Here is a 12,804-nt window from a genome sequence, read left to right on the forward strand (position 1 = left end):
GTGGAGTATTGGGAGTGATCTAAGAGCATTATCTTGTATGTAAAATGATGGCAATATGGAACACTAGAGAATGATTTCACTACCACACTAAAAAGTGGTTACAACATGATTACAGGAGTATACCACGGGCTAGTCAAAGCTAAAAAGCACGTGTAAACAAAAGGCACATCTATATCATTCCATTAAAACTATCATTTGAACCCCTTCTTGCACAGCCGGTAAAAGTCTGAAGCCACAAACTAAATACCGAAGGAGTAAATTTTACCAAATTACGAACAGATTGACAAAACCATTGTTGCAATCTATGAGCTGAAGGGACTTTATACGATAACTAATTATCTGCGGAAAAGCTTATCGTTCCTTACTCTGAAAAAGATAACATTCATGCTATATGATCTCACAAAATCTCTCGGCTATGTGCCACATCGATAGGCAGGCTGGGGTGCAGGACCATATATCCCTAGGGGTACATTATTCGGAATGGAGGATCCTTGATTACGTTTTTCTTAATAAATTCCTTTTCAAAATATGTAGCTTTGTAATAAATTTCTTGCTAAAGTTAATTGTAGCTATCTGATAAAGTCTTGTAAAATATGTAGTTTTGTAATAGTTTTATTGATCCATCCACAGTTTTGCATATTTGCTCTAGTTAATATAAAGAGCGAAAGCTTTGCTATATCTTTAACCTTTCCATATGATGAAAAAAATAAAGTCATAATGCGACAAATTAAAATTCTTAGTACAACAACCGTGAAAGACCTTAAACAACAATCTTGGTAGACCTACGCAGCTTTATTTAAAAAGACCTCAGTGCACGTTTCACAATAACTAATGCAACAGCTTCTGAAAGAGCCTGTAGTAATTTGGAAATACTTAAAACAACAACTTGCTACACGCCTAGACATAAGGTAATGGTTTTGGAAAAAGAATATTTCAGCAACAATTTGCGACCAAACAACATATTTTAAAGGCGGTCCCTTTAAAGGCCTAATGCAACATTTTCCTCATGGGAAAATAAATACATATTGGGATAAAAAAATGTACGAAAATTATCATAACTTCGGTCTAATTTATGATATAATATCAAGATTACAAAACTATCTTCAAGAGAGAAAAGGAAAGGAAAAAAAAACCCTCACATCTCAAAGCATTTTCTAGGCTCACAGAAAAAGCCCAACGTCTCAAAGCATTTCCTGGCTCACATTATCATAGCCATCTATTCATGGGCCACTGGGAGTTTTGTAGTTTGTGGATCATTGAATCGGCACAAAACTAAAAAAATAATTAGAGATTCACTCTCATTTAATTAAATTAAAAAATTAAACTAAATATTAAACTAGAACTACCCATTAAATACTCACCAACGTCTTGTAAACCACACAGAGCCCAAACAAACAGTCTGTGGGCCAGATGGGCCTCTTGAGCATTATTCCGCCCATTCCACACTCCATAGCGCGTGCGACCGATGAGCGGTGGCAAGGGACGAACCGAAGGTAAAACCGTCAAATATGGACGGCTCAGATTTTACTTGATCAGGCTAAACCCAGTAAAACATCAAACAGGAACCAAGCCCCCTCTCGCTTCACCCCCCGGAACCTCTCCCGGCGCCCATGGCGGCCTCACCGGAGGCGGATCCACCGCCGGAGACAGAGAGCGCAGATATGCACCCATCACCATCTCCACCTTCTTCTCCTCCTGCCCCTTGTCCTGCCCAAGAGAGCTCCTCCCTGGCCACCGCCTCTCCACCGGAGGCGGCTCATCCCGGTCACGCCACCCTGGCCCCGACGCCGCCTCTAGAACAAGCCACTCCGGAGCGTCCGGAGGCGGACGAGCCTCCGCCGCCGATCGACGACGGGGCGGACCCGCTGCCTTTACTCCCTCATCCTCCGGAGGTGGCGCCCGCCGCTTCAGCTGTGCTTGAAGCGATCTCCACGGAGAAGCCCGCTTCCCCTTTGCCGCGTCGGGAGGACGTGGCGGTTGAGGTCTCCCCCGATGTGGCGGCTTCGGCCGCCTCGCCTCCTCCGTCTCCCCAAATCGGGGAGGCCTCGCCGGAGGATGCTCCACCACCGCCTTCGCCCCCACCTACTCCTCCGGATACGACCTCGCGTGGTTCCCCGGATCCCCCCACCGTCGAGGCTGCGGCAATGCCGTCCCAGGAAGCCGCTTGGCCACCCCCTGCGCCCGAATCGATGGACGCGGATTCACAAACCGCGCCCGCGCCGCTTACGCCGCCATTGGAGAGTGGACCAGAAGGGTTGTCTCCACAGCAACAGCCGCGACCGCCATCTCCGGAAATGGCGCCTCCACTATTTGAAAATTCGGAGCCCGAGCAGACGCCATCGCCTCTTCCTCCTCCGGCTGAAAGCACACACGCCTTTCTGGATGGAGAGGCGGATGAGGTAGTAGCTGTGGTGTCAGAAGCTTCTGCTTCACCGCCTGCATTGGAGGCAATGGACGGGGAGACGACCACCGCACCTGGTGTGCCACCAGCACTGGAGAGTGGTGTAGAGGTGTCATTGCAAGAGCCAGTGCAGACATCATCTTCTCGCGGGATGGAAGCTGAGCCCTGTTCACCTGAGATGGCACCTCCGGGTTTTGAGAATTTTAAATCTCAATGGCTGGCACTAACACCTCCTACTCTGCCGGCTGAATTCACAGACTCTTTGGTAGAAGCGGCAGCCACCAATGCTGTTGCTGTGGGCATGATGCTGGAGGCAGCGGCTGGGTCAGTGCCTGCATTGGAGGCCATGGATGCGGAGATGGACATATCACCTGGCCTGCAGCCACCGTTGAAGAGTGGAGCAGAGGGACAACTGCAACAGCAACTTCTGGGATCATCTTCTCCCATGGCACAAGCTGCACCATGTTCACCAGATATGCCGCCTCCGGGCTTTGAGAATTGTAAGTTGTCATGGATACCACTACCGACTCTGGCTCCCCCAGCTGAAACCACATACTCCTTACCAGATGTGGCTGCCACCAACGAAGTGAAAGTGATGTGTGCGGAAAAGGCTTGCTCGGTGCCGGCATTGGAGGCAACAGATGTGGGGACAAACACAGTGTGGAGCCTGCTGCCACCGATGGAGAGTGGAGCGGGGGGTTCATTGCAAGGGCCACTGCCAAGAGCACCTTCTCCCACAATTCAAGCTGCTCCCTGTTCACCGGATATGGAACCCCCGGGATTTGAGAATTTCAGGTCATCACAGCTACAGCTGCCCACTCCACCTCTGCTGCAAACTGCATGCATAAATATAATGCAAGATTCCGCCACCACCGGGACGGATGAGGTAGTAGCTGTGGATGTACAAATGGAAGCTCCTCAGCCATCTGCATTGAAAGAGATGGATGTACACATGGATGCCACATCTGCACTGCCACTACCATCAGATAATCAAGCAGGGGGGTCATTGCCACACAAATCACCCCAGCTGCCTTCTCAAACCATGCATGGTACAGTCTGTTCGCTAGAGATGGTGACTTCAGGGTACGAGAATGTGGTGTCTTCGCAGCTGCTGCCATCAGCTTCAGTTCTTCCTCTTGTTCAGACCCCAGACGCCTTGACAGATGCAATGACCAAGAAGACAGTCACAGTGGAAGAAGTGTGTCATCCTCTGTATGTAGTAGGAGCAGTGGAAGAGGCCAAAGGATCTATTCTGCCACCACCACTGGAGAATGGGTGCGAGGGGCCATTGCAATGCCTAGAGCCTCAAGTGTCTTCTCCTATGGTGCAGGCTGCGCCTAGTTCACCGGAGATCGCTCCTGCGGGTTTTGAGAATTTGGAGTCCTCTCAGCCGACCTCTCTCCATCTAGCCGAGACAATAGATCCCTCACCACAGGCATGTGCCACAAAGTCTGTGGCTGTTAAGTCAGAGGAAACGGCTCAGCTACCATCTTCATTGCAGGCAACATATACAGACTTGGAAATTGCAATTGCACTGCAGTCGCCATCGAAGAGCGGAGAGGGTTCATTGCCACAACCCCAGCATCATCCATCTTCTCCATCTGTGCAGGATGCACCTTGTTCACCAGAAATGGCACCCCCAGGCTATGAAAAATTGGACTCCCTGGAACAGCCGCTACTGCCACCACCACCTCTTTGCACAAAGTTTGGTTAGCATTGTTCCATTCTTTTGCTGTATTAGATATATTTTCAGACTTAATTTTGTTTGTGTTGACTTAGTAATTTGTGTAGTCATCTATTAAGTTCCTGACTTAATAATGCTTATGAGTTAAGTTTAAAAGCTGGTAAACGAACCTTTAATTGGATCTTGCGCATCTAGACCACACCAGAAGGAAAAAGAAAAAAAGAGAGGAATTTGCGGACTTCAATGGGGCAACGTGTTATATGACTTGCTATATAGATTTAATTGGAATCAATATAATGTAATGTGATGATTATCACCAGGGTCCATTAAATATTTAGTGATAAGTACCACTGATATTAAGCACAAAGGCATGAGGTATAATTGTATAAAGCACCAAGCCTCAAACATGTTCCTCATGAGTAGTATACTTTCTCAGGTATGTATCTTGCAAATGTGGCCTGAGAAATTAGATTTATTGCATGAGTTAGCTGTACAGACTAACTAACGAATTACAGGAGAGAATTACCATAAATGCCTTAACCTTTAGCAAGCATGTTCTGTGCAACTAACTTATCGCTCCATTGATATCTCAATATATAGTTTTACCAGTACAGTTTCATTCAATAATTATGCACTTGACCAAGGGAATCAATTAACATAAGTGCATACTGAAATATATTTGTTTATAACAAAAAAAGGTGTTATAACTAAACTAGTGCATACCGCTTTGAACAAACTGCATGAAGAGAAAATAAGACAGCCTGGATGCCTAAAGCTCAACCCCTTAAGTACATGGTTAATGGACAAATAACAATGACCTTGACAATTTCTCTTGAGGCTGTTTAGAAGCAGACTGGCACACAGCAATGGGCCCTGGCATCCGCTAGGCCCTTGACCAGAATGCTGCACAGCTCCTTAGGGGATTCTGAAAATTGATCTTAATTGAGTTATGGTAAGTTTGGGTTTAGAACAAATATCAACCTTTGTGCGATATGTTAATGTTAATTAATATAATAACGAATCATGCTTTTATCATAGAGGAAAGAGGAGTCGAGATGAAAGTTGGAAAATATGGTATTGCACAGTGATGGAAGTTCTGCTGTTGCATTACAATTGGGGGCTACAGTAATAACATGCTCTTTAAAAGAATAACATAGAAGGTAGAAACTATATTGTACACAAGCTATTGCCTTAAGATGCTGATCTAGATTTTTGCGCATTCATCTTTAAACTTAATGTCCAGACGCTGGCTATACATTGTAAGAAAACTCATTATCTGAGCCATTGTTGGTTATAAGAGCAATCCATATGTGTTTTCAAACTAAAGAAGATTTCTGTACCTATGAAGAAATCAGGGCTGTTTAACAGTATCCCATCTATTTATAGATATTCTTAGAGAAATACTCTGCATAATGTGGGTCTTGTACATTTCTTTGTTTTGTTTTTCACTTACTTGGTAACTTGTACAGAAATGGGTCAGATGGTATGCGGATGCTGTCGTGAACTTCTTGCATATCCTAGAGGTGCTGTTCATGTTCAGTGTTCTGGTTGTTTGACAATAAACCTTGTATTGGAAGGTGAGTACTATTTCTAGGTTGTTCAACAGTGTGCTTCCCTTCCCCTAATCTGTTGCCATTTCATTATATCTTTGCCTTGCAATTGTTATTTTGTTTTTGCAAAATCCGTAAATATGAACCATCTTATTTCTTAATTATGCTGTAATAGTTTGGCTATGCTTTTTTTTTTCTCTCTAAAAAATTTCAGTCTTACACTTTTGATTCGCCATGAACATCAACACTAGCGCACTTACCCTCAGAAAATTGGAGAGTTGGAGAGTTTTGATCCTTTGCTTTAGGTTGCTTTTACCCTATGAAGTCTTTTACACAACAGCTTTGCGAGTTTCGGATGGTTATTTGCTCAAAATTCATATCAATTTATTCTTTCTAATCCATGGATGACAGCTTTTACAACATACTGATGTAATTCTTGGATTTGTGTATGCAGTTTCTTTTTATCGTTCCAAGAGTGTCTTACCTTTATTTTTTGGCAGAACATCAAGTTGGTAAGGCGTATTGTGGGCAATGTGAGACATTGTTGATGTACCCTTTTGGAGCTCCTGCAGTTAGATGTTCCACCTGTCTTTTTGTCACCAAAATTGGAGTAAGTAAACTATGGTTTGCCACATAATGTACTTGCTATATATGCTTATCTGTGCTAATATCTTTGATGGAAAAAAAGGTATAAGCCACTGAAAAGGTGAGCACTAATTATAGGGAGCATATCCGGTGAAAACCAGCTAAAAGTTGGAAACTTGAAAATTCGTAAAAGTTTTTTATTTTTTGAAAACTTTATCATCCATAGTTGATGTCATATTACGGTTCCACACAAAAATTCAAGATCAAACTCAGTCCTGTTTGTGAGATACAAAAAACGACAAATGTCGGACACATGCACAAAATGACAAAAATATCACATTGTGTCCTTTTTGTGCATCTAAACCCTAAAAGTTTTGAGAAGCGAAATAATAGAAATGATACAAATGCGCTAGGCTACACCTGGCCATACCGAAAAAGAAACAATTGTGCAACCTAACGAAAAGTTCACACTGTAGAACAAACAACAAAAGCATCAGGACTTGACGAACACATTTGGCAAAATTAAGTAGCCCATAGTCTTTTTGAACTACTGACGCCCAATCCTGAGTCCTACTGAATGCCTCTGCCGCTACCCACCATAACAGTTTGGATCACTGGCAAAGGGCCTTACGTGCCTCCTCCTTTTGCAGTCCAGCCCACAATTCAATCCAGCAACACACCGAAAACACAGTAGGATCATGTGGTAAGCTGTGCTGGAAGCAAGCGGTGTTCCTGACTTTCCAGATAGACCAAAACACTGCTTCCCCACTGGCACCAACTTATGAGTTTTTCACATTGAACCAAGTGAGCCAATCTTCAGAATGGTGTTGCACTGTGTCTGGAATGTTCGTAAAACCAAAAGGCATTTTACCACGCTCCAAATATACTTAGCCAAAGGATAACTTAGGAATTGAATTGTCCATATTTTGTTCAATACCACAAAAGATACAGTTTCTGGCCTTCCTCATAAGTTTTCTTTGATTAAGATACTCTTCCTCTGCTCTATCCAGAGAAATGCGTATCTAGGGGTAGTTTCGACTTCCACTCTATTGAGAAATGCGTATAAAGAGAACTGTAAAAATCCCTTTGGGATAGAATATCCACTCTATCCTACCAATACCATGACTATGAGGATGGTGATCCTCATATTCATAAGTATTAATTGCTCTATTGAGTACGTATATAGACAGACTCGTTCTTTTTACCAATAGAAATGCTACCCATCGTTCAATGGGTGCAATCTGTGTGCCTTTTCGTGAAATTTTGCCACATACCATCGTGCTGTGACAACAAGTGAGGCCAGGCCCCACATATCAATTGGCATAGTCAGTCGTACCTTGCAACTAAATAAATTTACCAAATTTCAGTTGAAAGCTTATTTAGACCATAAATCAGTGAGCTCCTTCAATAAAACTTTCCATGTCATGCCAGCTCCTTTAGGGCTTGTTTGGCTAGTTTAGAATCCCCTTGGTTTGGTGGGCACTGAAGGGAATTTTAGTTCATTTTTATCCAGACAAGTCCTTAAGAAACATGTGTGCCTTCTCTGAACCCCGGCCAACATCTGTATCTTTTGTCTTCCCCCGTCATCTTAGATAATCATGGTATCCACTGCGATGAACCTTGGAGCGCTTTCACTGTCTGTGCCTGTGCCTCCCCTTTGTTGGCTTAAGCTTTCACTGTCTGCAATCCTTATTCTTTCCACACTTTCAGTAGGGGTACTGTTGTTTGTACGCACAGTGATTAAAAATGGCTGGATCTAAGGGTAATCGACGTAATAGCCCATGTACGGTCAATTGTTATTTACTTCTTCAAAACCATTTTGCTATACATGCATTGATCTCTTCAAATTCTTTTTGCCAGGACCAGGAGCGTAATGTTCGTCGTCGAATATTGATGGAACAGGGTGGGTCGCCTCACCCGAAAGAGCAAACTCCCCAAGAGCTATCTCAGGCCTAATCAGGTTCGGTCATGTAGCCTGGATGATCCCTGTAACGCCAGTAGCTTCAGACGCCGCCGTGGATAACTCTCTGGTCTTCAAGTATGGATGGTGGTAAAGCCTTTATCGTTGAATGCCGCCGTGGGTAGTTTCAGATCCAACCTGTATGCAGGGTAAAAAGAACGAAAAAACAAACAAACACAAACGCGTGCTTAGAATCAGAAATGTGAAAAGATGGCCGTTTTGCGGTCGCACTGCTAGGGAAGGTTAGGTTTAAGCTTGGCTTGATACTGCGGCTTCACGTGATTCTTTCGCTGTGTTTGTTATGGGTGCTGAAGGTGAGCGCCGGTGCCATCGTGCTTGGTTTCGGCATCACGGACACTTCCAGGTGTCGCGAATCCGCTAAGATCTGCCTAGCTTGTAGTGATCGATCTGGGCCCTACGGTATGTGTAGCCTGCCATATTTGTCTCGCACCCTGTCAAAAGCCTCCGAGAAGACTCCGGGAAGGGCCCGGAGTAAAAATATATATATATATTTGTCGCAACAGATGTGACAAAGTTTGCTCTCCCCTCTTCTTTACCAGTTATCATGGAGCATCGCCATCTGGGAAGTGAGCTCCTCGGGACTGTTTACGCCCTTTGTTATTACTTGAAAAGTTTAAGCATTTTTTTAATAATAATATTATTTTAATAGAAAATTGTAAAAATAATATCTGCTTTAAAAAATTGTAAAAATAGTACTATGTTGGCAGGCCAATTGCTGGCGGGTCCCCAACAATTGGCCTGCCGACATGATACTATTTTAGTAATTTTTCGAAAATACATAATATTTTTGCAATTTTCCATTAAGTAAATATTTTTTAAAAAAATCAAAAGTTTGAAGTCAGTTGCTATCATTCTATCAGACAACTAATATGGGCCGAGTTTATTAACGGGCCTTAAGAACCCAACGAGGCCCATCTCCGGGACGCAAGGCCGGGAGCGCACGCTGCCCCACCCACCACTGCCGTCGCCGCGGATGGAGCTGGGAGGCGGAGCCGGCGACCGCGTCCGGTGGCAGCTGCAAGCGGTGGGGCAGGTGGCGGCGTACCTCGGCGGCGGCTTCCTCCTCCTATCCGCCGCCTCCTCTGTCGCCGTCTGCTCCCTCCGCGCCCTCTCCGACGCCAACCAGGCACCAGGTATGCGGGCTCCTCCACCCTCCGAAGCGCAAACCCGCTGGCTTTGCTGCCGACCCGCCGTCACTCGATGCCCACCTTCTCTTACCCTGGTATCCGACACCTCGTGCTGTGCTCTCAGAGGAAGTTTGCGATGCCGTGTGGCGCCTGCGAGGGGAAGGGAACCTACGCGTGCAGGCTCTGCAGGAGTAGCTCCACCATCGAGTGGTCTCCGATGCACGGCCCGGTTTCGTCAACCTGTGCCTATGCCCTACCTGCGATGGACTAGGTTCACCAATCACCATCTTCTCCAGAGCATTACTGCTATTGATCACTCCTGCTGCTGTGGGGTTCCTGTTATTATTTTGGTAATTTGTTTCAAACTTTCAGGGTGCAGCGCTGCTTGAACTGCCTGGGCAAAGGATACGCTTGAGAAGCAATGTACATGAGTGTTCATCGGTGAGCTTTTCGCACGGGCAACCGGTGTTTCTGATGATAAGGAGTTGATGGATTGTTGAGTGTTAGCTGTTAACACAAAGAAATCTGATCTTTTTCTGCTGGAGTGTAATCTTGGGATGATTATATTGAATGGGTTCTTTGGGTAATTTAGACGTGGGAAAACTGTTGCTGTTCCAAATCGAAATCAGAGATCTAGGGGTGAGACAAAAGTGACGTAGTCATCCTTGCCCTTTGTTTGACTTAAAATGGTAGAATTGAATTTCCCGTATGTGCCAAAGGTATAATTTCAGTTTTTTGGAGGAGAGATTTATCTATGGTTATCATGAACTGAATTTCTCACTATGGAGCCATGTGTACGTGCAGAGATGATGGCAGCAACAATTGCTGATCATATGTCATAGTTTTGCACTCAATTAGTTGGGTGCATTTGTTTTGGGTTTCATCCTCTTCATCCCGAGCTCATAACAACAGTTCTGCTTGATGAAAAATTGAAGACTACTCTAAGGTTTGATCAACTGATTTTTTTTCCTCATTCTTTGAATAGTCAGGATGTATCTGTGTAGGGGTGATTTGGACAATCAAGTCTGTGTTTGATGTGTGAATTGTTTAAGGACCCCATGTTTGAGATGGAAGCTGACATAGTGAAGGTCAAAGGAAATATGCTGCGGCTGTTCAACTAAAAATTCTGATTGTTACCTTATGTCTTGTTTTCAGACTTATTCGTGAAGATACATACATTAATATACTATGGTGTTGGCCATGCCAGAATTGCTTGAACAATATTGTCTGGCACCTATAAAGTATGAACTTAACCATTTTATTTTAAAGATTAGAAAATTGTATAGATGCCTAAAGAATATCACTATGTCATGAGTCCTAAACATAGCTATCTTACTGCATTTCCATGTGACAACCATCTGGGACATGTTTCTGGCATTATAACCCGAAGGGCAACATCAACCGTGAGTATGTAATTTGGTTTGATGTGCAAACTATGAGATGACCTGTTTCGGATTCGACATTCTTATCTGGTTACAATATGCAATAAGAACTTAGGACAGGTTATGGTCATCTTTCCTCTTACAATTTTTGTCATGCAGTTGCATCCTCTCGTGTAATATTCTGCAAAAGGATATTATGCTTCACATCAGTTACAATGTTTCACCATTCTCTAGAGGTGCAAATGATGCATTGCATAGAGCATGCCATTCTATGCACTGTCATATAATATTACGCATGCTTGCGTTCATGAATCTTAATTCTTAAAGAGCTTCAGAGGTTGCGTAATAGGAGTTTTTATGGTGCTAGTGCAACTCTACAGTTGACCCAGCGACAGCAGAAAGTATTGCCTAGCTTGTTCTTCGTATCCTCGTTGTGCTTATTTTTATGATACTGCTTCCACTTGCCTGTTTTGCAAGCAATTGCAGTGGCCATTGAATATAATCATACAATTAAGTGTGTTGATTAACTATTCCTGCAGTCTACCAAGTGCCAAGTGTGCATAGCTCGGTATCCTCCCTTGAAGTGTCATGTGTTCCCCATGTATTCAAAGCTGCAACCAGGACGGTGCCGTTTGAAAATGTATACCTGATCCGAAGACCAGAATAAAAAAAGATTTGCCAAGTGGTTGGCAGTTGCGCAGAGCTCTTGATTTCTTCTTTATGGTCTAATTGCCCTGTGAACCCCATAAGGTAAAGGCTAAAGTGACATGGTGCCGGTGGGTGAGGTTAGCCCTTGAAAAAACAAAGGGGCATGAGATCAGTACCAGAAAGTAAACTATGCACATTTAAAAATACTAAAAATTCATCGATGCAGGAAATGTTCATTGCCGTAAGTGATCTTGCCTTTGTTTATGCAGGAATATCTTTTTGCGGAAGTTCTTCGATGTGCACATGCTCCAAAGTGTTACTATACATGCATGAATTGTTTGAGAATTTTTTAAGTGCGCGAATGTATAAACTCAATAATGTGTATACACACCGTGGTGCAAAATGAAAATCTGCTTCGAGACAAGTACTCGGTCCCAAGATCATGAGGTCGTCAGGTTCGTGCCACTGCACGAGAGAAAGGGACGAGTCATCAATCGTGTCCAAATCTCGAAAGGAACACCAATAATTGAGAGAAAACCACGTTAGGTCCTGTGTTCTCATGTCGCTCTTGAATTTTACTACTCTTGTTTAGAAATAGTAAATATATTTTTCTAATTTAATTTTTGAAGTTAGATTTTAATTAAAGTTTTCTTATAAAATATATATTATTTATAGCTACAAAACATATATATAGTGTGAAATTATTTTGAACTGTAAACTTAGTTGTATAATTTTTATACATTAGATATTTTTTATAATTTGATTAAATATTAGTTAATGTATGTAAAGTCTGATTTTTTTAAAAAATATACTTCCTATCTCTGAACAGATGGAGTATTGGTGCTGTCCTTATCAGTTCTCTACTTTCCTGGAGTAGAATGTGCATGTTACTAGCCCTTTAAGGGTTCTGTCAAAGGGAACAAAACGTCACTGAATGGAAAACATGAACTGGGAATGGAAGCCCAGCCAAGTTTACAAGATGCAAACGAGTTCACACAAGAAGTGAAAATGAACTAAGCGAGGCGTCATGATGATCGATGGTCCTGTCGACTTCATCGGGGCATCACGAAAGCTTTGTTATATATAGACGGGTCCCGTTTGTCAGACTCAGTTGCACGGAGCAGGAGTGCAGGACTGGTCATGTCACGGGAGATCGACAGTATGCGAATGTTTACATGGTTAAATCGAAGTCTTTTCATCTATACATAAAAAAATCCAAGTGTTTTTCCCTAACGAAAACCCCAGGTATCCTGGTACACTAGTTGTTCCATATACCATGCTTTTAAAAAAATGAAAACAAATTGTTGTGTAATTCATGTTTTTGTTATATTCCCTTCAACTACAAATAAATGTTATTTTAAAATCCAAAACATATTTTTTACTACTAGTTTTTAGTATAATATATTTATAAATTTAGTTTAATATATTTATAAAATCTAACGAAGT

The 12,804-nt window shown here is 43.0% G+C and overlaps 1 protein-coding gene across 1 annotated transcript; it reads left to right on the forward strand.

Moving 5' to 3' along the window:
• The first annotated feature begins 1,524 nt into the window (after positions 1-1,524).
• Positions 1,525-8,416, forward strand: LOC133907164 (uncharacterized). Its single transcript, XM_062349200.1, has 4 exons — positions 1,525-4,110; positions 5,555-5,662; positions 6,136-6,245; positions 8,081-8,416. Exons 1-4 carry the CDS (start codon positions 1,611-1,613, stop codon positions 8,174-8,176), a joined length of 2,814 nt encoding a protein of 937 aa, XP_062205184.1. The 5' UTR covers positions 1,525-1,610; the 3' UTR covers positions 8,177-8,416.
• The last annotated feature ends 4,388 nt before the right edge of the window (positions 8,417-12,804 follow it).

This window comes from Phragmites australis, chromosome 2, assembly GCF_958298935.1.
Source record: "Phragmites australis chromosome 2, lpPhrAust1.1, whole genome shotgun sequence".
NCBI classification, from domain to species: Eukaryota; Viridiplantae; Streptophyta; class Magnoliopsida; order Poales; family Poaceae; genus Phragmites; species Phragmites australis.

Excerpts from the sequence above, each read along its gene's own strand:
- LOC133907164 (XM_062349200.1), top strand. The coding sequence starts at position 1,611 with ATGGCGGCCTCACCGGAGGCGGATCCACCGCCGGAGACAGAGAGCGCA. Across the intron at positions 4,111-5,554 it reads ACCTCTTTGCACAAAGTTTG|AAATGGGTCAGATGGTATGC; the intron begins GTTAGCATTGTT and ends TAACTTGTACAG. Across the intron at positions 5,663-6,135 it reads AATAAACCTTGTATTGGAAG|AACATCAAGTTGGTAAGGCG; the intron begins GTGAGTACTATT and ends ATTTTTTGGCAG.